At 37.4% G+C, this 22,654-nt stretch overlaps 1 protein-coding gene across 1 annotated transcript in view; it reads left to right on the plus strand.

Moving 5' to 3' along the window:
* The first annotated feature begins 1,251 nt into the window (after positions 1–1,251).
* LOC133223718 (kinesin-like protein KIF20B) overlaps positions 1,252–22,654 on the plus strand; it is a 31,723-nt gene continuing 10,320 nt past the window's right edge. Inside the window, 25 exon segments of the mRNA XM_061374673.1 lie at positions 1,252–1,274; positions 1,276–1,405; positions 1,913–1,999; positions 2,117–2,233; positions 2,427–2,562; positions 3,965–4,149; positions 6,015–6,063; positions 6,623–6,680; positions 6,682–6,815; positions 6,937–6,987; positions 6,990–7,045; positions 7,491–7,564; positions 7,999–8,147; positions 9,540–9,700; positions 10,494–10,586; positions 12,084–12,246; positions 16,028–16,080; positions 16,083–16,758; positions 16,761–17,223; positions 18,556–18,665; positions 19,401–19,525; positions 19,894–19,954; positions 20,733–20,855; positions 21,119–21,264; positions 22,257–22,412. Coding sequence (XP_061230657.1) covers positions 1,252–1,274; positions 1,276–1,405; positions 1,913–1,999; positions 2,117–2,233; positions 2,427–2,562; positions 3,965–4,149; positions 6,015–6,063; positions 6,623–6,680; positions 6,682–6,815; positions 6,937–6,987; positions 6,990–7,045; positions 7,491–7,564; positions 7,999–8,147; positions 9,540–9,700; positions 10,494–10,586; positions 12,084–12,246; positions 16,028–16,080; positions 16,083–16,758; positions 16,761–17,223; positions 18,556–18,665; positions 19,401–19,525; positions 19,894–19,954; positions 20,733–20,855; positions 21,119–21,264; positions 22,257–22,412 — 3,579 coding nt within the window.

Consider the following 22,654-nt stretch of genomic DNA (forward strand, 5'->3'; position numbering starts at 1 on the left):
TTTGCGAGCCTCATGCTCTGCCGGGGAGGAGGGAAACTGGGAGGAAGCAGAGACAGGACACCTGACCCAAACTGACCAAAGAGGTATTCCATACCACAGCACGTCATGCCCAGGAGGTAACAGAGAGTTACCCAGAAGGGCTAAGGACGGCAGGGTTGGAGGAGGTATCGGTCGGTGCTTCGCTGGGCTGGGGGGATGCATTGTCGGTCGCCTGGTGATGAGATGTTGTTTTCTCTTCCCTTGTTATTTCCTTTATCATTAGTATTGGTGGTAGCAGTAGTGAGCTGTGTTTTACCTTGGTTACTAAACTGTTCTTATCTCAACCCATGGGAGTTGCATTCTTTCTGATTCTCCTCTCCGTCCCTCCAGGAGTAGGGGGAGGGCAAGAAGGGGGGAAGTGTGAGGATGGAGGCACGGACCCAGAGGTAGAGTGCAAGCTGGATCGTTTATTGCAAAGATTACACGTTATTTATACACTTTCAAGCAATTAGCCAAGCACATCTGTGGCTGCCTTGTGGTTACATCAGGTGAAAGGTCCATCTGATTTTCTTATTGACATCCTCTTCCCAGTTCCAACATCCTTGTTCCTTGCCAGTTCCAATATCTTCCAAGTACCAGTCAGGGACAGGTCGCTCTTAATTGCCTTCTACGGATCCTCCTTTCCATGGTCATTCTTAATTGCCTGCTGTAGCTTCCCCTTCCCGTGGTCTCTGGCAGTTTCGATACATTCCAACCCCCACAGGGGACTGAGTGAAAAAGCTGTCTGGCTGGGGTTAAACCACAACAGGTATTTTTTTTAGTCTCTGGATTTTATCAGGTCCTGCAGAGCTATCCACGAATTTTGGTTACTCGTGCAATGAGTATTCGAAATGGATGCTATCATGGGATCATGGACAAGTGGATGTGGAGCAATATAATTTGTTTGGTGGGTTTTTTTATTTTATCTTCCTTCTCAGATATGTTTTTTAGCAATGTTGTGGTATATATGTAAGGCTTTTCCTGGTAAGCAGTTGCTTTTCATTAAAAGAAGAATGGAAGAATGGCTGCTCTTGTTTCATCATGGGGCTAACCCCTCTGCAGACCCTCTCCCCAGCTATCAGAAACTGGCTATGTAAATTATACATAGAACAAAGAAACCTTTCTCCTTGGAGAAATTGAACCTTACTGGTTTCAAATTGTATTCTAAGGGACTGCACAAGCTCTACCTTGTATGATCAGAGAGCAAAAAATAGTTGTGTTTTATCTTGCAGGATGGAACTAATGCTGGATAATGAGTGACTTCAGATGCTCCTATACTACTAGTATTGAGCCACCTGAAAGAACAGGACCAGCATACATGGAAGATATTAAAGCAGATCTCTCTACTAAATTTTCTTTGGTTTCTTCATGCTCAGATACAAGCCAGGTAAGAAAACTTTGATGCTTGCATTTGGCTATCTTTTTAAAGGAGTTTAGACCTTTCATTTATAACAGTAATCAGAACTCTACATAGAAGATGAAAAGCATCTTTAGTATGTCTTGAATTTGGAGAAGATGCATAGGATTAGACTAAGTATTGTGGCACTGCACTGGTACCTTGCAGCGTGCACCAGTCTTCTATGAATGAGGCTAATTGCCAGTTTAGAGCAGCTTAATCATGGAATGTTTTTGTGGGTTTCTTTCTTGATATCTGGTTGGCCTGTATGTAGCCTATATACATGTGCTGCTAGATTAATAACTGTAAGTTATGACAGTGACATTCTGCAGGGGCCTAAGCACTTGTAAAAACTGATGTAATTAATTACTTGTGCTTCCCATGTCTTCAAATAAGTCTGTTCAGAATAGCCCGTTGAAAACAAAATTGCCTTAACATGCTACTTACCAAAGAATCTTAACAAATTTCTAACTTTTTTTTTTTTTTTTTTTACTTAAGAAGAGCAGTTTGGAGTCTAAGGGACACATAGAAGTTTGTCTGCGTATTAGGCCATTTACATCATTGGAAAGAGAGAATGAATTCCAGGTGTGAAATTTAATTAGTTTAAAAATACCTTAAATGTGTAGGGTGGTTTTTTTCCCCTCTAAGTTCAGCTTTCTATGTTCTTTTCATGCCTGCATTGATTATGTTTCCTTTTAATAGGACTGTGTTTCACTTGAAGACTCAAGAAGCGTCATCCTGAAGGCCCCCCAAAACTCTTTGAGTCGACTAAGTGAAAAGAATGCTGGACAGATGATACAGAAGTTCACTTTTTCAAGAGTAAGTAAATTGTCTTTAAATGTTTTTAATTTATTCATGAAAAAACTTGGTTCAAATTATTTAGTACTAAGCAAACTGGATTTTTAAACTGTCAATAGTCTTTAAGTTTACAAATATATAATATTTAAAAGATTCTTTAGAAGCCTCTAACGATTGCTTTACCAAGAGATGTCTTTATTTTATTTATGCTCAGGTGTTTGGACCTGAAACAACTCAAGAAGTCTTTGAAGGTGCCATGAGGCAACCTGTGCAGGATTTCTTAGATGGATATAATTGCCTTATTTTTACATATGGTGTTACAAATGCTGGGAAAACCTACACATTCTGAGGTATAAGCAGATGTGAGTTCTCCTTGAATGAAATTTCTTTCTTGAGTGCTCATTGCTTCTAGCAGAAATATTATAGCTTTTTACTTTATTTAAAGTGTAGGTCCTAGACATTGGCTTATCTTGAATATTAATAAATAGCCTTTGCAAGCCCCCTTCCATTACAAATATCGCTAAGCTGCCAACAGATGGAGTCCCTCCCAGAGTTAAAGTAAGCATATAGTGATTTGTAAGGTTAGAATAATTTCAACCAGTTGTTTGAGTTTTCTTTTCCCTTTGAAGTATCTAGAATGTCAGGGAGGAGAGGGAGTTAGGAAAACATAGCTTCTGTGTACCAGGATATGAAAGGTATGTAAGTTAGTCTACACTAGACTAGTGTTTGGGTTTTTGTGTCTTTTTTTAAGACTCTTTATTGTTTGCCAGTGAGTGTTACTTTGTTCATGTTAAGTTGACTAACAAATGACATCACAATAAACAAGAAATGATTAGAGGAGAGAGACAATGATGAGAAATAAACGTAAGGCAACAGTACTTTAATTTCCTATGTTATTTAGTTCTTGGCTTGGTTTTTAAGTGCTACCTAGATTTTTACATCAGTTATGATTTATGTGGTGCAGCTAGTGCTGTAACTCTTAGAAGCCCATCTGTCTCAAGAGTAGCAGAAACTATCAGAGGCTGGAAGATAATGCTGTCGGAGTCTGAGACAGAACAGTAGTTTCTCTTCTAGTCTATCACATCCTCTCTGGTTTAGAAATCAGTTAAGTGAACCCTTCTTAAACTTGCATCTGGATTCAGAAAAATCCAATGTGCACAAAATCTTCTATTTGACTCCTTTTTGCCTTTCAGGAGCTAAAGTAGTATGCTCTGAGAAAAGGGTCTGGGGTAGGGAAAGGCCTGTGTCTTTCCACAAGGTTTCTAGTACTTCTTTTGTCAGGTCTGTGGAATTAGTACAGGGCAACAGCTGAGAGATCAGTAATGACTTGTATTTCAGGATTACTTCCTTGAGAGAGTGAGTGAAGACAGCCTATGAAATGTGATTTCAAAAACTGCAGTTCTCTAAGTGTCTTGTTGGTTGTAGTATTTTTGTTTGGGTTGTTTTTTTTCCTTTAAGGCTAAGCTTATGAGAATACCCCAGCAGTTTTTTGTTGTATGTTTTACCCCTTATTGTCAGAAGTATAGAGCATAAGCACTTGCTGAAAGCCGAATACTTTCAAAAAAATTAATGATGTTTCTGTTCTATTGAGAAAACAAATGAACAACCAAAACCCTACTGCTTGATGCTGTAAGTGGCCTCCAAATTCCTCATGTATCCCTTGAGATTAAGATTTCTTATTTTTGTCTTCATTTATCTGTTTATCTTGGTCCCAGTAATAATTAGGATCTTTCTTTTGTATGTTGCCTTCAGGGACAGAAGATGATGTTGGTATTCTGCCAAGGACTATGGATATGTTGTTTAAAAGCATTCGAGGAAAGTTATACACAGCAATGGATCTCAAACCCCATTGTTGTAGAGATTATATAAAGCTGACTGAAGACCAAGTGAGAGAAGAAATTGCTATTAAAAATTCAATACTTCGCCTAACAAAAGAGGTAAAGAATCACTTCTTCCTATACTGAAGAGTATGCACATCTTTGGATAGCTCAGTGTTACCCTGTTCATTTCTCAATAGAAATACATTGTATTTAAGCATGGACATATCTATTTGCTGTCAGCCAGCTATTCGGATGAGCAGTAAAGTGGGCAGTAGAGCTGATGAACCCTGTTTTCCTGTGGGTTTCTGTCTTGTAGCTGAATACTTGGTAGGATGTAAACTTAAGGGTGTGTTTTCCTGTAGCTTGGGCACCTGACAATTTATCCTCTAGGGCTGCTGATGCTTAAGAAGGACTGAACACTAATAGTATCCCCATCTGTGGAGATGCTGCTAGGTCTGCTCCTTTAAAGAATTACTGTCTTTCAGGGTACTTGACTGAAATTAATGATTTTGAGGTTGTTCCCCCTTTGTTTGGCAAGTATCCTCAAAAGAAGCAATTTTTATTTATTTATTTTTTTTTTTAACAGCAGAGCTATAAAGCCAGTGGACTTCTAAAGATTTGAATTAAAATGGGTTTCTGCTGGGCTTCCTTCTTAAACAGATCACTGTTGAATAGTCCAGAAATACACCTCAGTTTCATGAGCTGCCTGGAATCCTGAAGCTGTTTAGTCTCATTACAGTTATAGGGGATTTGTATTTTATGTAAGGATACCCTTTGTCTTGATGTTTTTAATTCTGAAATGAATGGAATAAGAAACCTGAGTGTATGCTGGCAATTTGAACTAGGAAGGGATTATTGTGGTTTTTTATTTTTTTTAATCTTTAATGAAAATGCTTAATTTATCTCCCTAGTGGTATGCCGGGGTATAATGAAGTATTCTGGCTGTTGTGTCTTGGAATGTATGGGACTTTTTTTTTTTTTTTTTTAATCTTAGTTAACTGGACTTTTCCAGTGGCAAAGTTTGTATCTATATTAAGAGGCAGATTTTTATGGGCATTTTTAATGTATAAAGCTCAAACCTAAAAGTTTTGATTACCTAACTATTTAACTATTTCAGGAATATCTTTATAGAATTCCAGCTTTAAGTGAAATATAACCTTGACAAAACATTAAAAAACCCAAACAAACCAACCAAAAAAACCCTAACACACAAACAAAACCAAACTGACTTAAACCACACCTGTTTCCCTCTCTCTTAGGCAGTTCTGTTTCTAAACAAAAATCATTCAACCAAAACTAAAACTGGGAATGGAGTACATGTGTATGAACCTCATAAGCTCTGATTTGTTCTTTGATCTTTTCTAGACTTGTGGTTTTCTTTTACTGAACAGCACAGAAGATTTTTGTTCTCTTCCTAAGACCTAGACTTTATTACAGGCTGTAGAAACCTTTCACAGTTGAATCACAAAGCAATAAATTGCTCACTTAACTTCTTAAGTGAATATATGTTCTACACTTACCTGTTTCTGAGAGCTGACCTAATAAACTGCAAGATAAGGAATTCTGGATTAGCAAAATGCCAATAATAAAAAAAATCAGGACTCTACATTTGCTGTGATAAGAGTAATGTGTAAACTGCAACTGGACTCCTGCAAATCATCCTGTTTAAATAACCCTGTTTCTGTGCGGGCTCTCACTTCTCTCTCTTTTTCTCTGGCTCATTTTCTTCTGGTTCAGCAAGCTGAAGTGCTGTATGCTGTGATAAGGCCCTACATAACGGAGGTGTCAGGAATGAGTATTAAAGTAAGAACAATCCTTTTAACAGGAGTCTACTGGTGCACTAGGCATAATATGTAGGCAGAGTCTTTGTACTGGCATATTACAGCTGTGCTGCATTCTTATCTAGTAGGACAATAGAGCTACTACAGGAGTACCTGGTGGTGTAGTCAACAATGCATCTTCAAGTCTGTTCTCTTTTATAGGTAGACCATCGAAATAGCACCACCAACAAAGCACCGGCTGATTCTAAGGGTATGTTTAATATTAAGGAATTGTAATCGAAGCTCACAAAGAAGTTTTCTTCAGGTCAATAACTGACTTATGGCCTATGTTAATAACAAAATGACGACTTGACATTTTTATATGCCTGTGAATTGGGTAGTAAGCAAGTTATCTGTGCAGAAAACAGTACTACTTATTCTGTGGGCCCTAATGGTGTCCTGACAGGCTTTTAGAGTAACTGTATGTAATCTAATTCTTGCACTTAAAAACTACCCAGGTTTGCTTTAAAAAGTCAGAATGAAGTGTACTTGTTGATTTAATTCAATCTTCTAAAGATACTGGAGAGACTTGAATAATTCCAGGCAAGCTGTGTGTGTTTGAAAGAATTTGCAAGTGGAAAAGGAAGTGGTAGAGTGTCTCTGGCAATTATGTAGGGTAAACGTGTGATGCTTAATAAAGGGGGAGGGGATCTCAGTTGTTTTTGTCTACGACACATGTTCTAGAAGGCTCAGTTTTCACTTACTAATTTTTTAAAATGAAATTCACTTTACTAGGCCTATATTGACTTGTAATACTTTGTTCTTGCCAGATTTGGAACAGCTCTTAAAAGACTCGGAACAGTCTAGCCCAACTGTGAAAAATGACGTGGTTTTCTGTTTGGGTTTCAGTTTTTGAGATTTACAATGAATGTTTTTATGATCTCCTGATTCCTGTATCAAATGACAAGAAAAGAAGGACTCTACGCCTTGCTCAAGACATCAAGGGTTGTTCGTATGTAAAAAGTGATTGGAATACATTGCAAATTGCCAAACAGTATTACTCCTGGTGTGCATATGTTATCTCTGAAGCCCTTCTTACTTTTTGTTGATATTTACAAATTTATCATGTTTGTTCTTCCTAAAGGTCTGCAGGGGGTACAGATTTCTGATTCTAGAGAAGCTTTTTGACTTGTAAAACTGGGTTGAAACAGCAGAGTACTGCAAGCACGAAACTAAATGCTAACTCCAGCAGGAGATGAGAAACATTGAATAACACTGGGCATAGGATGGTGTGTGGGGCAGAGCATGCAACAAAAATATGGCTTGAAGGTCTAGGGAAGAAGCTTTAAGAAGGTCTAGATATCTAGGCTTAGGAAGAAGGTCTAGATATCCCTATTTAGGGTTTGGCATCCTTTATCAGTGCTTTGAGCCAAAAGGATTCAATCCTTCAATAAGATGAACATGTACTAAACCTAACAGTGTTCTATCAAATAGTCTCCTTCAGGCAAAAGCACTTGGCTCTTATTCTACCTAAATGTCTGAGGAAAAAAGGAAAATAAGTGCTACGTAAGTATCTCTTCGAAAGTTTGTATCTGGTGGGGTATATGCATAGATATGTTGGCAGATGCAACAGTGTTTTAAACAGATGTGGTGGAGGCTAAAAATATTTTTACTTCTCTACTGATTTAAATTTCTTTTAGTCACAGCATATTCACAGTTAAAGTATTGAAAATTGAAGATTCAGGAGCACTGCAGGTGATTCGAGTCAATGAGTCTAAGTTCAGAGCTGAGTCTCCCTCTTTTATGATGTTGTCAGTTATCTTACACGTTGATGTGCTGGTACTGCACTGTACACCCAGAACTCTCTGGTAGAGCCTCATGCACGTACAGTTTTCCCCACTTTCTAAATTCATATGGTACTTGGTCCTCTACCTCAAGCCATCAGGTGGCAGTGCTGTTTTGTATCTTGTACCCTCTATTCAACACAGGGTTCAGTTAGCCTGCTGTACTCCTGAACTCATGTAAGTCCTCAGAAGGAACTGGGGGGGGAAGGGGAAACCTGTTGGGAAAGAGTTTGGCAGGCAGTAGTGTGAAACTTGTTTAGGGAAGCAGCAAGAAATTCTTTATCTAAGGAAAGTGTTTTTAAAAGCATGTAATTTCTTCATGCTCAAAGGTGGATAAAGTGGATTTCTTTATCTGCTTTCAGATTGTCATTGTGTGATCTTGCTGGTTCAGAAAGATGTACCAAGACCCGTAATGAAGGGGATAGATTGAAAGAGAGTAGAAATATAAACACCTCCCTCCTGATTCTAGGCAAGTGTATTAACTCACTCAAGAACTGTCAACAGTCAAAGTAAGTCCTCTTACGAACTGCGGACTGGTTGTGGATTTTAAATATTGCCTAGAACATTTAAAAGCTATTGTTTAAAATAGGCAATGCTCTCACTAAGGTTTTGGTAGAAAAGATATGTAGACTTGTAAAGTCTATATTGTAAAGTTGTGTTGATCTAGGAAAGCTATTGTTAAACTTGCTTTGTTTTGTTCCTTATATCATTCAAATTCTGACATCCTTTAGATATGCTGTTATGGATTTTATCAAATTAAGTTGCTTCTGAGCTTGGCTTATGCAACAAACTTTGCAAAAGAGTTTTTTAAACTTGTGTTAGAGTCAGATTTTCAGCCTTCTATTATTCCTTAGAGCTAACTCTATTTTCTGTGTGCTTCTGTTGGCAGCTGCTTGCAAGCTGTTAGTCTATTTAGAATGTGGTTTGTTTTTCTTTCTTAACTCTGAATTTTAATAATATAGAAGAAATACTCTAAAGCATGATCTCTTAAAATGTTAATATGTGCCCCTTTGCAAGCTGGATTGGAAGCAGTAACTTTCTTAAAGGAGTTTTGTTTCAGTCCTGCAGCAAAGCTACTTATGAGCTGTACATGTATTCTGGCAGGAGTGTCACTATCTTGAGTTCTACATTACTGTTCATATAACTGTGAATAGCTGTTGTGTGTCCAAAATGCAGGCAACTTATTCGGTGGCAAGTGTCTTTAGTCATATATTAGGAATTCTCATAAAAATTCTTACCATAAAAAAACTCCATCACCAGCTGTTATGTTCAGGGTCACAGCTTTTGATTTTTGGAAATGCTGAACTGCTGGGGATTAGGAAAAGTTCTGAAAAGTATCTCCATGTGCTTGATGTATACTTGTTTTCTTGCAATTGTCTGTTTTCAGAGACAGGATACTGAGTAAGAGGTCTCTGGTAGTGTTGGATACTGCATGACTAGAACTAAGTATATGCTTTCCATGAACGTGGAAAGGAAAAGAGGTGGACTATAGCTTGAGGTAGCATGAGGTCATGTGACCTACATTGTGATATGTGTTGAGCATGCTGTTGGTTTCAGTGTTCCCTCCAAATGTATTGCTATAGCTGATCTGAGACAATGGCTAAAGCAGCAGTTCACATCAGCCGCACAATCTTTTCACAAATAGCTGTATCTAGTCCAAAATAACCTTAATTGATTTAAAGACTACTTTTATAAATACTGAAGTGTTTGGGTTACACTGCATAGCTCTGACACTAACTGGAAATTATTAACTTTCTGGTCATCTGTTCTTTTGTCTTCGAAGGTAACCCGCCTGGACACGTTCCTGTGTAACCTTATCTAGGTGTTCCTGCTCCGGCAGGGGGATTGGACTAGATGATCTTTTGAGGTCCCTTCCAATCTCTAACATACTGTGATACTGTGATACAGCAGCACATACCCTTTCAGGAAAGTAAGTTAACTCACTACTTCCAAGGATCCTTCAGTGGAAAGAGGAAGATCTGTATGAAAGTAAATATAAGCCAGTGTGCGTCAGCATATGATGAAACACTCAGTGTGCTAAAGTTCTCAGCCACTGCACAAAAAGTAAGTGTGTAGTATTTCATCTTGTGTTCAGTACTTCTGATTTGCATTTAAAGGGCAGGTGTTCTCACTTGTAAGAATAAACTTAGTTGCTGGATTTTTGTCTCATTGCAATCATATCTTCTAATTACTCTTAGTCAGGCTTTACCACTTTGCTGAAATTCTGCAATTCCTACAAAATGTCCAGCCTAACAAGACACTTGCTGTATTGGGAAGAAATTCCCTGAGAGCTAGGTAGACTTTTTTCTGTGGTCATGATATGCTCCCTCTTAGGAGCAATTCTAGCTCCCCATGTCCTACTGCCGTCTTAATTTGAATATTGCTCACCTGAAATATTGATAAAATAGGTTGAGCACCAGAGTTTGAAAGGTCATCTTTGTGTCCATAGAGGTTTCAGTGGGCCGGTTGAGGGAGGTCCAGGCCTTTGGCATGTGGGCTTGTCTAAGCAGGTTAAGTACAACGTCAGAAGGAGCAGACTGTAGGGGTGATACAGCTGTTTAAAAAATAGAATTTGTAGGATGACATTTATGTAATGCAACTAGAAACCCCAAGTATAGGAAAAATAAATATGTTGGTGTGTGGGTTGGCAACCCTCTTGTAGGTTGTTCAGCTTGTGAAACTTGGTGTTCCTAGGATCAAAAGAAGGGTTAGATTATAAAGTGACTTTTTGGTACCCTAGCTGGGAACTGGTCTAAGTAGTGACTCTGAACAGAGGATAGTCTCGGGAGGCCTATAGGAAAGTGCCAGTAAAGGTTTAATAAATTACTGGTGGCTTTGTTCTTTATTTTCTGGGTAGGTCTTTGTTCTGGATGCATCTGTTCTTCCTCAAGTTCAGTCATTTGGCCAGAAATCAGCAAAAGAATCATCACTGCTTGACACTAAAATGCCAGTCCCAAGGAAAAGAACTACTGGCTTAACCATTTCAGAAAATTGAATTTTTCTGTAAGGAATTGATGCTTGCTTGAATGGTAGCAGGTGAGTTGGCATTGAAAGGAAAGTTACAGCGAAATGTGTGCGGGGGTGGGGGGTGCGGAGAAATGGAATTTTCAGAAGCAGTGATCTGGAGTTACTGGGCAACTGGAGGTGAGACTTTGAAAAGGCACTCTAAGGAAAAGGGGGTGGGGGTGGGGAAACTAAACTCAAAGTGGGAGGACTTAAATAGTAGGAATAGAGGGATTATGTCACTGTCCTTACATTTGCCTGACTGGAAGAGGAAGAAAAGGAGGTTTTGTTGCAGTAGAAAGTCAAATTTTATTTAACAAAAGGTTAATAATGTGAGAAGGGTAGCGATTGCATAAATTAGTAAGAAAAATCAGTGTTTCTCCCACCACCACCTCCACCATGCACACACCCTTTTAAAGGGAGGGCATATGAATATATTGAACAGAGTTTTACCTGGGAGTGGTTGGCCAGGGTATCTCTGCTTTTGATGTGATTAATAAAGCTTACAACTGCCTAGTCTACTACCACCTGCTGAATATCAAGACTAGCTTGGCTAAATGTATACTGGTTTAAAAAAAAAAAAAAACACAACAAAACATCAGAATCTGCATTTAGGGTTGGTTTGTTTTTTGGTTTTGGTTTTGGTTTGGTTTTTTTTGAGCATGATGTCCAGTAACCTGAAGTAGTTCTGAGAACCCTTCAAATTAAACTTAGCTGGGGCTCTGACCCATTTCTCTCTTTCACTATAAACTTAAGGCTTTGATATACTTAATCTTCTGCTCCCTTTATTGTCCCACAGCAACTCAGCTATTCAAAAGTGTGAATGTTCTGAGTGTAAGAGTTTTGATGACTCTAATCTGTCCAGTGTTTCTGGAGAGTGTGTGGTGCGAAACTTAAAACGGCCACAAACCTCAGCCTGACTAGATTTCCTTTTTTTTTTTTTTTTGTGGAAGTACTTTAAGATGAATAATTGGTCCTTGGTAACCAGCATGGCTTGTTACTTCTGTCATCTTGAGAGTAAAACTTCATTCTTAATCAAACATGCAGTCTAACTGGGCTTTTAAGTTACTTCCAAGTATGACAAGGAAGTGATGAATTTACAGAGCTGACTATTTGCTGTTTGTACAAATTAGGAATTCAACTCTTTTGACACTGGACACTGCTTTAGATGGGAAGGAAACTCCTCTTACATGCAAGTTTTGCATTCTGTAGTTTACTAGTTTCTTGTTATGCTTCTGTACTTCAGACAAGCACAATGCTTTGCCCTGTATCTGAAAGCCACCTGCTTTTGATTTAAGTAACTGATCTATAACTGATTTGTTCCTCTTACAACCCCTAAACATATTAGATAATTTTGTAAAAATACTTGGTTATAAAAGATTAATAAGCTTTTTAAGTGCTCACTTTTTAAAACCTAAAAGTAATTGATCTTATTTTAACACAGGACAACGCTGTAACTATCCTTAAAAGAATGGCAGAAAAGAACTCTAACCAGGTGATCGAAAGCAGTCAGTTCAAGGATTGTGAAGATACTGTACTGGGAGTGGGAAGAAAACGCTGCTTTGAAAATAGGCCTACTGTGGAAGAAGAGCCACCTACAAAGAAAGGTACAATTTCTATCATCACTCAAGAGGGGGCCTCCCCAAAAAACTTGATTAATATTCCAGAACAGAAACTAAAAGTTGTGAAGCGTAAACATTGCGTTATGAAGAGAAGACCTACTATGTTAAACTGTAAATGGAAGTAACTTGTGTAAATTTCATCTGTCTTGCAGCAGATCCTATACAGTGCACTCCTAAATGTTTAAAATAAAAGTTAGTTTTTAGACTTGCTCTTTTTCTCATCTTTTTATGGACTTGCACACTCAGCTGTAGTTCTTCAGAAATTTCTTAACATCTGGTTTTGTACAAAACTTGCTGTTGATGGACTTCTGGGAAAGCAGCAGCTCCCACTCAAGTTGTTTTAAAATATTCTAAGCAATCATCAAAGGGGTCTGTCAATGACTGTTTTCAGTCATACAGCACGTGCTGTTAAACCTTGCTTCGTTCTGAATGCGTGCTGTGAACACACCAGCTTTCGTCACCGTGACAGTGCTGGCAAAGTAGAGAAACTTTCTGTTTGAATGGAAGTAAAATTATTTCAAGTCCGCAGATAGCATATTTTGTGCAGCTCACGTTTGCACTTTAATCTTTTTGCTTTCCTTCCTTCATCTGTGAGCTTACTAGTTCTCTTAGAATGAGGTGAATAAACTAGCTACAGTGGAAGACCTTCAAGGGTAAGTGTGAAACTTAAAAGGACACTGCACTTAAATTATCTATTTCATTAAGGTCTATTAATCAGTGAGATTTGAGCTATGGGACAGATCTTGTACAAATGGTATATGTAAGATCTGCCTGCATCTGAGTGACTTGATGACAGAGCTGGCCTTCAGTTTCTCAGAATTATGGCAAAGTACATACAAAAGCAGAATGAAGTGTCTTCCCTTTGTGTCCCTTACTTTCTTGCCTTCCTCCTGCAGAATAGATGCAAGCAAGAAAATGTTCTAGGCAAGGATAGGATAGAAAAATAGAAATAAGATTTAAAAAAATGGGAAGCAGGAAACATTTATGTCCATAAAAGAGGAGATAAAACATGCTAAAAGGAGACTTGTTAAATTCAAATGCTCACAGAAAACTCTGGCTACAGATAGTGAGTAAACCAAATGCTGGACTGTCATGTATCACACCCTACAGTGAAAGAACAAGGGAACACTAGATTGAGTAGAAGATCGGTTTAAGTTTATGGAAAAAAGCATTTCATGCAGTGGGTAATGAACTTCTAGTATTTCCTGCCCTAGAAGGTAGGAGAGGCAGATGATTCTCAGATTCCAGGAATGATTAGACAAGCTAGCAGCCAATAGGTCCACACACAGACACTGAAATGGTTAAGCAGAGTTACACTGTCCCATATTCTTCCAATGCTCCCAATTGTTCTGTATAAGGGAAAGTCTGTAGGAAGTGTCTGGACCTAACAACAGTAGAAAAAGGCGGTAAAATACTAGGCTATGTCAACTGATGGTGTGTGATGCAGTGGGGCATTTGTCATTTGAAGTCTCTTTTATTTGAAGACGTATAAACGTCGCACTTATGGAAAGCTTCTGTCTCTGTACCAGATGCATGTCTCATTCAGCTCTGCTGTCTTTGATTAGGATGAATATTAGATCATAGCATGGCCATTAGATGGTGCCACCTATATAAGGGTGGGAAAAGCTCATCTAGACTTATTGATATACTAGACAGTAGTAGTTTTGTTATCTCATGACCGAAGCTCATCTAAACAACAATAGAAAAGGGATAGTACTCAAACAAAAAATTGACCATCAGTGCCAATTAATATAAGCACTGAGATTTTTTTTCTGTTGGGAAGAGCAGGCTATTCAGTAGTGTTAAATATGTATCTTTTGTGGGTGTTGAGTATAGAAGGCATCTGGTTTTAAAACTGAGTTGTTTGAAGCTCCAAAATGATGACTTTTATTAATATATGCTTACGTTTAACCATTCTTGTTAAATGTGCAATAGAACAATTTGTGCACTGTGATCATTTTCTCATAGTATTTAGATATACTAATGGCCTAAGACTGAAGTTTACTTTGGGAGTAGATAAGTTTTATCTTGTCTTGAACTTTCTGGTTTTGTACTCTTCTTTAAAACTTGCCTTCTATATTTTGGGGTGGGGCTTTTTCTTTTTAAGTACTTCCTACATAAAAACCTTCTGGAGTAAATATTGTGTTTTCTTGCGCTAGTATTTTACTTTGCTTGCATGGTTGTGATTGTCAGTACCATGCATCTAAATAATTTCTAAATCTTACTGTGAATGATCATACCCTACTCACTGTAGGTGTTGGGCTATGATGTGCCTTTTTTTTCATCTTGCAGCCTTACATCACAAAATGTATCTTAAGGTACCTTGGCACCTTTCCCTTTTAATGTGAACTGTGTAAAACTCATGTCCAGTGTGAAAATATGTAGCGTTTGGATAGGGAGAAAATTATCTCCCTACCTAGAATTTTTCATCTTGTAGGATTCAAAAACATGGCTTTACAAGCCAAAGTAAAGCTGCTGTTGTGTCTGACCTAGCAGGAGCACTTGATATATGTCTAACTAGAACAGAAATTTACAGAAAAGCAGGAAGGAAAAATGTCCTGTGGAATTTGATCCCTCGAAAAATAATAAACCCAACAAAGTGAAATCAGAACCTCATTTGAGATGGAGAACACTGTTGCTAATGTTTCAGTATCACTTATTGTTACTAACTCTATAAAACTTGTTGGATCTGTTTGGAGGATGCTTCTGTGCGGTGCCTATTTACTTAATCCTTCCAAAGTAAGATGACAGCCAAATTCCACCTTGCTGTAGTTAACAGTACTTGCAAGAATCCTCTGTCAGGCTTGATTTTAACACTAAAACATAGAATGTATGCTACTAATTAGACACTGCTGGATTCTAAAATGCTTGTGTGAAGCATAGCTGGAGTCAGTTTTGAAGGTGGTGAAATGTTGTTATTTTAGTTAGAATTTCTCATTACTTGGGGGGGGGCAGGGAACTGGCTGAAGCTAATAAAATATTTATGAAAACTTGTGGTTGGGGTGGAACATTTCACCCATCTTTCTGGGAGAACTTTACGTGCAACATATTAAGTGCATGTGTAAATAGTTATATGTCGTTTAGAAACCAATTGAAAAGAAAGCCCCAACACTAAGCAAAACCAACTCATGCTGGATTTTTAGCTTAACTTTTAAAGTTAAGAGGATAGCAAGTATGAGTGAAACTTCTCAGAAATGTATATGACATAGCTCTTCTAAACATGGTATGAGTGGTTGCTGGTTGTATTAACGACATTGTTGAACGGGCGAAGGTGAAAACTAGATATGCCTGTGAATGGTATGTAGCTCACAGATCTCACTGCATATTAGTAAAACTAGAAAGGCCTTTCTACTAGTGGTGCAGAGTAGGAGGCTGGAATAGAACCGTTGGAAAAGTATTAAGATTTCTCCTGCTGCAAACTTTCTAGAAGCCTAACAGGCACCTATTGCATTTTAAATTAATCAGAGGGCTTTAACTACTTCAAGACAAAAATGTCCAATGATATGGGTAGATGCTCTCTCCCTGGCAATGTTCAAAGCCAGGTTGAACAGTCTGGGGTGATAGGGTCTAGGGTGAGGTGTCCCTGCCCATGGCAGGGGGGTTGGAACTAGATGATCTTAAGGTCCTTTCCAATCTTAACCATTCTATAAGGGTGTGGCTTTCAGATGGTGACTGCATTCTGTATAGTAATTGCCATCTGGTATTGCTAGTGACTTGTACTATCTGTTTTAACCAGCCTGACCTGTATGTTGTTTTTCTTGTTTAGGAGATACAAAGGAGAGTTGGGAATATGACACTCTAGAGCAAAGGGAACTGAATATTTGAAAACAAGTACTTCTGAGAACCTTGCAGAAATATTAGCACTGAGGGAAAGAAATGAAACCTTGGAAGGTCAGCTAGCTGCACTTGAAGAAAAGAATAAAGAGTTTAGCGAGCAGATAACAAGCTTGCATCTCAAGCTTTCTGCTTCTGAAGAAAGGGCTTTTGGCTTAAGTGAAGAACTTAAGCAGCGTCAAGCTGATTATCAGAAGATTGCTTCTGAATTGGACAAACAGAAAACTATAAATAAGGAACAAGAAGGAAAGATTATTCAGCTAAATAATGAAGTAGAAAGTGCAAAACAAAAGTTAATTGATGAATTGTCACAAATTAAAGCAGTGCTGTCCAAAGTAGATGAGTTGTATAAATGTCACTCACTAGCTGAGTCTTACACTATGGATATTGATTTTGTTAATCTAAAAGCTTCATTAGACTTTCAAAAAGGCAAACTAGAGAGAGCTCAAGTGAGTTCTGTATGCATGCAGTCCCAAACTGCTTCTGCAGAAGATCAGAGATGGGAGGGCTCCTTTCACAGCACTGTTGAAAGCATTTGGGAAGAATGCAAAAATATTATAAGGGTTTCTTCACAAAAAAGTCAGCGGATTCAAGAACTACTTCAACAAGTTGAAGACTTAAAGAAAGGACTTGATGACTCTGAGAACTGTAATAATCAACTGAAAATAAATTAAATGAAATTGCAAATCAAGATCATCAGTCCTTAAAGGAAAAAGAACTTACGAGTCAGTTAGAAGAGCAAATTTAGAAGAAAACACAGGATTTTGAAAAGCAGGCTGCAGAAGATCGCAGAGTAATTGCCGAGCTCAAGGAGGAAGTTACCACCTACGAGGAAAAAATAAGAGAGCTTGAATGCCTTTTGGAGGCTTTTAAAGCTAAGGATGACAGCATAGAAAAGTTAGAAGAAGTACTCAAAGAAAAAGAATCTATTATTTTAAATCTAGAGACTAGTACAGTAGCTCTGCAAGAGAAATGTGCCAATTCAGACCTAACCATTAAAGAACTAAATGATAAAGAAGTAAATCTGAAGGAGGAAATTGTGCAGTTGATGAACAGTTTGGAGAATATGAAATGCTGTCTTGAGGAGAAAGAGAAAAATGAGGATGAGCAAATACAATCTATAGAACTGTAAGTAAATACTGAGAACTTCTAGACCTTTGAGAACAGACTCAAAGCTACTTTCTGTGAACATCAGTTTATTTTGACATAACACTTGCATGTTTATCAACTTTTTGAACCAAACTACTTAAGAAGTCTTAATACACTACTTGCATTTTACAGTTGCATATTCTGCTGCCTATGTTTTCCTCACCTGTTTGTATATTCTTTCATAATGATGCATCTAAATAATGTGGAACTACTGTAGGGAAACTACTGTAGGGAAACAGGAGCATGCAAGGAAAGAATTCTTTGGGGATCTCTAATATCGTTATATTGCATACACTTTCTAGAGGAACTAACATAGTTTAATGCTATATCCTGTAACTTGTCTGAAAGCAGGTAATGTTTTCTTTGGAAAGGACTGAATGTTAAAAAGGAAAAGAAGGAAGTTAAAAAAAAAAGAAAAGAGCTTAGGGAGTAAACAGCTGGTTTTGTTGATAGCTATTCTAGGTGAACAGAGACTACTATAAAACCTTGAAGGAATAACAGGTTTAGAAGGATAGCACTTTCCCCAGCCCCTTCTACTTTTTAGATCTTTAAGAAATAAGAGCTTAAATGTATCTGACAGACTATATTTGCTATATGCTAAGGCAATTGCAAGACAAAAATAGCTTCAAGGTGTTAGCCCTTCTCCTTACTGGGGTTTCTTTTGTGCCATATTTGTAGGTACCTGCATGTACTCTGATGCACACCTTAACATGAAGGTCTGGAGATCCCCCACCTTGAAAGGTGTTTCTCCTTTTGTGTGGCCTTGTTTTGTATCTTCAGCTATAGAATCTAAAAAACCTTCTGTTAGTTTTAAAGTAAAAATCCAAGGTGTCTTATTGTAAACTTTTAAAAATAAATATAATATAAAAATTAACTCATCAAACTTCTAAATTATTTTGTAGCCTGTGTAATAGCAGGACTTGTTGCAATGTTATTGCTTTTTCTGCTTTCTTATTTTTACGTATTTTGATCCTTTCAAGGTCTGGTATGTAGGTATCAAGTTGAAACTTACTTGATATTAACCTTGTTTCTTTTCTTACTTTGTAAGGACACCTAATGATAAAAATGATTGCTCTGGTCTGCTTAAAAATAAATTGCAGTGTTCAGAAGTGAATCTGATCAGTTTATTACTTCAGGATCATATAATAAGCTGAAATCCAAAAGTAAAGTTGTAAGGCTTGGCATCAATCTGATAAATTTAAGGTTTTTTAATGAATAAAAACAGCATAGAGCCTGAGTTAATGTGGAAAAGGTGTTTCTCTGAGATATATGATACTAATGTCGTTTACATCTCTTAATTTTGAACACAAGGCTACGTAAAGATCTTTCTGAGAGTTCTGCCCTTGTACGGAGTTTGAAAGACTTGCAGAGGAAAAAGGAAGAATATACAGATTTAATAATTAATACACAGATTAATACAGATTTAATAATTAATACACAGATTAGTACAGATACTGAAGGGGGGGTGTAAATTTTGTTCGTGTATTTGAAAAAGGTTTGTAAAAACTATGGCTAATCTGGTTATGGAGGAGTAAATTATAAACATAATCTTAATGACAACAGTAGCCTTATGTTATTCGCGCTGACTTCAAAGGGTGATGCTTCACGGGGAAAACACTGATACCTGGAAGGAGGAGATGGATTATTCAGAAAAAGCAACTTTTAAACATTTGAGTTGCGTTTCCTGTTAAGGTGTGGAGAAGAAAAGAAAGCATGGAATTGCTTTAATGTTAATTGTTAGTATTTGCTTTTCAAGCAGCAGGATGTCTTAGAACCTCATGGGATGTTACAAGAACTTAAAATCCAAAAGACTGTTGAAGAGTTTGGTTTGAAAATTAAGACTTCAATGTCTTCCCCAGCAGCCTATAATTTGAGGACCTATTCCTACTCAACTTTCACTGTATAATCCCTTGTTTGAGAAATAGCAAGGAAATGAATTTGTAGCTTGATTAGGTTATTTCTTGACAGGTCATTTTTGTTTTGTTTCTTTTGTGTTTTGGTTTGTTGGGTTTTTTTTAACCCACTGCCCCTGAAAATTTAGCTGTTTGCAGACATGTAACTCTTAATTAAAATAATTAGTTATTTAGTAACTTACAAAGGTTGTAAGAGGCTTATACAAAAAGCTAGCTTTCCTTGATGTCTTTGTGCATTGTTACAGGTGGGTACAATGCAATCTGAGGAGAAATCACTGAGGAGCAAGGTTAATGAACTTCAGAAAATTAAAAACCAGCTTAGTGAAGAATTAGAGATCAAACAGCGCACAATTCTGCAACTTAAAAAGGTTGGGGGTTTGGATTTTTATTTTTTTTACTGCTCTTAGTTTTGGGTTTTTTTGTTGTTTTTTTGATGAATCCTTAAACGGGGCAAGCAGAAGGAGAAAGCTTACAGAAACTGGAGTAAAGATAAGAGTTAGAAATAATTTTAATAGGTGGATAAAAGATGCTTAAAGAATTTCTCACTGCATGCCACTGTCAAATTGTTTTTATATAATCTGCCTAATACTCAATACTTGCAGATATTCTGATTAGTGACACATAGATATGTTAGTAGTAACATTTTCCTCTAAACCTTTTGGGGTTTAGTCAACTTGAATGCTCCTTAACACCACATAAAAAATTTATGCTGGACTGTTTTTCTTAAATGCCTTAGGAGCAGTTGAATAACGAGAAGCTGGAAGAAATCTCCAAAGAGTATGAGAAAACATGTAAAGGTCAGAAAAAGACAGTTTTATTGCTTCTCCCCTTTGTGGAATGGCAACATAATGAGTTGTCATATTGTTAATGAACTTGAGACAGTTTTATATATTTATATTTTAAAAAAACCTGGGAACTTCAAACAGGGCATTAAAATTATACAGTCAAGAACAAAATTTTATTAAGGCATTGTTTGCAGGTATCTTTGAAAGCAGTGAGTCTCAGATTAAGAAATATGAGCTCAGAGAAAGTGTGAATTTGCTGATATCAGTGTCAGGTTATTAAATGTTGGTATTTATTAGTCATTTTAACAAATTGGAACACTGAAACACTAACTAGCACAGTAACAGTTTCTGCAGGCTTGACAAACATCCAGCAGTTGAACAATTATTAGTTTCCTATATAATACAAGACACAGACTGATGTTAAACTGAAATGTTTGCCTAAATCAAGTTCATGGAGTCGCTTAAGAATTTTGGATTCAGATAGTTCAGTAGAGTTGCACTGTTTCTAATAGAGCTTTTGATCTTGGGCAGTGAGGAGGGAGAGGGCTTGTCCTGGTTTTCTGCTGGGATAGAATTGTCTTCCTAGTAACTGGTACAGTGCTGCGTTTTGGCTTTAGTATAAGATTAATGTTGAAAACAACAAAACATTGGTGTGTTAAGTAGTGGTTTCTCATGGATCAGTTAGTGATGAGGAGCACAAGAACTTGGGAGGGAGCACAGCCAGGACAGCTGACCTGAACTAGGTTAAAACATGATAGGGCTCATTTGTAAATATTTTTCAAATCTTCACATCTGTGTGCAAAGGAAAAAATAATTGAAGATATGCAGATGACATTAGGAGAACAAGAACAGACTCAGATTAAACAAGAAGTGATCGAAGCCAAACTAGAAGAGATCAACAGATTAGTTTTGGGTAATCTATGGAAGGGGAGCAGGGAGGCAAAATTATATTGGACCTATTGTGATTAGATGCTTTAAATTTATGGTTTTATTTGTTGACTGCTATTTAGGCATTAATTTTATGTAATACATAAGAAACTTCTAAGAGTTAAAGGCTCTGTTGTCCCTTTGCAGTCACAGCTGATAAATTCAAGGAACTTTAGAATAAGGATGTGAATGTGCTCAAATATGCATTTAAACTACATATTATATAACCTAATTTTGTGTACTGACTAGAACTGGAACTATGGAAGCAGAAATTTAGAGAGCTGAATAACCAGAGCAATAGTGACTGGCAGCAAAAGATGAGCAAAAATGAGGAGAAAAACAGAAGTGAAAATGAGGAAATAATGAAGCTGCAAAAAGAGCTGAAGATAAATATGGTGATGTAATTCATACTTAGTTTTAAAGCCATAACTTTCATTTAGAAATCTTTTTTTTTTCTGTGTCACTGTCTTCAAGAGCTAGGGCATCATATGGCAAGTTGTTGCACTAGTGAAGGAAACCTCCTCTAGAAGCTGTTTTACACCCATACAGCAGTTTGGATGCGTATCTTTGTAACATATGGCATCACTGTAGCCCTGTAATGAACTGCACTCGTCCTTATATTATGCTACCATAGATGTCTTTCTACAGCTAGGCTTCTCTTACAGTTGTCTTAGCTAATCTAACTCATGATAGCTATTCCAAACCTCTTTCCTGTCAGTTGCTTTGGCAACTAAATCAGACTTTCAAGATCTTGCACTTGCTGTACGACCTGTAACCCCTTCTTGTTAGGTTGAGGATTTAAACTTAATTCTCATTGGATTAGAGAGGAGATTTCCCCTCTCTCCCCACAAGTGGCTATTCGGGTGCCTTCTGTTTTATGTGGGTGAATGTCTGACAAGAGCTTTGATTGTGATAGGAAAGGAGGCAAAGTTGCTGTGGATTGAAGCGACATTCTTTGGTATGCTTGATCTCTGTCTACCATTCAAACTGTACCGTACTCTTTGCCTTCCAGTCTTGAAGTAGAAGTAAGTTTTCTAACATGTCCTGCAAGGCAGTGTAAAAGATTGGGAATCTGTAAGTTGAGAGTCTGTTTACTGGTGTAACTTTTATAGTGTGCTCACTCGGCAAGTTTTTAGACGAGAAAAAAAAGTTCCCATGAAGATGCGTCAGTCTGAATAAAACTTGCTGAAAATTGTTCATTTTTTTTTTCTCCCAATACGGAGGAACATATGAGAATGTAGTACTTGCACTTGGGAATATGCTGGAGTAAAACTGTTAGGATTTTTATCTTTTTGAAAGAAATCCGTTTAATGGTAATCTGGATTTTGAGATTTTTATTTTGTCTTAATCTCTACCTGTCGTTTTATTTCTGGTTTAATTAAAATAGGAAAATGAGGCAAAGTATCAAAGTGATAGAAAGAAGTGGCTGGAGGAGAAAATGACACTCATACATCAAGTAAAAGAAGCTGAGATCCTTCGCAACAGGGAAATGAGAAAATTTGAGAAGGAAAGAGAGCACCACGTAAAGAAACAAGCAGAAATTGTAAGTGACTGGAGGTCTTAGTATACTGAATCCTCTAGTGTCTTTAGCACAGAGCAAATCTCATGTGAAGTGTTAACAGTGTGGATGCTCGAGGGTAGTTGACCTTTGTCAAAATCCCCTCACTTTATCACATGGTGAAGCCTAGATGAGACCATCTTGTTAAGAAAAGGGAAGAATAGGAGGGTCACAAAATGAAAAAGCTTAATAGGTAATGGAAGTTAACATGCCTGTTCCTTTCTATT

The sequence above is a fragment of the Neopsephotus bourkii genome, unplaced genomic scaffold, assembly GCF_033783945.1.
Source record: "Neopsephotus bourkii isolate Nb327-2 ecotype Australia unplaced genomic scaffold, CSIRO-AGI_Nbou_v1 NB_1650, whole genome shotgun sequence".
Classification (NCBI taxonomy): domain Eukaryota; kingdom Metazoa; phylum Chordata; class Aves; order Psittaciformes; family Psittacidae; genus Neopsephotus; species Neopsephotus bourkii.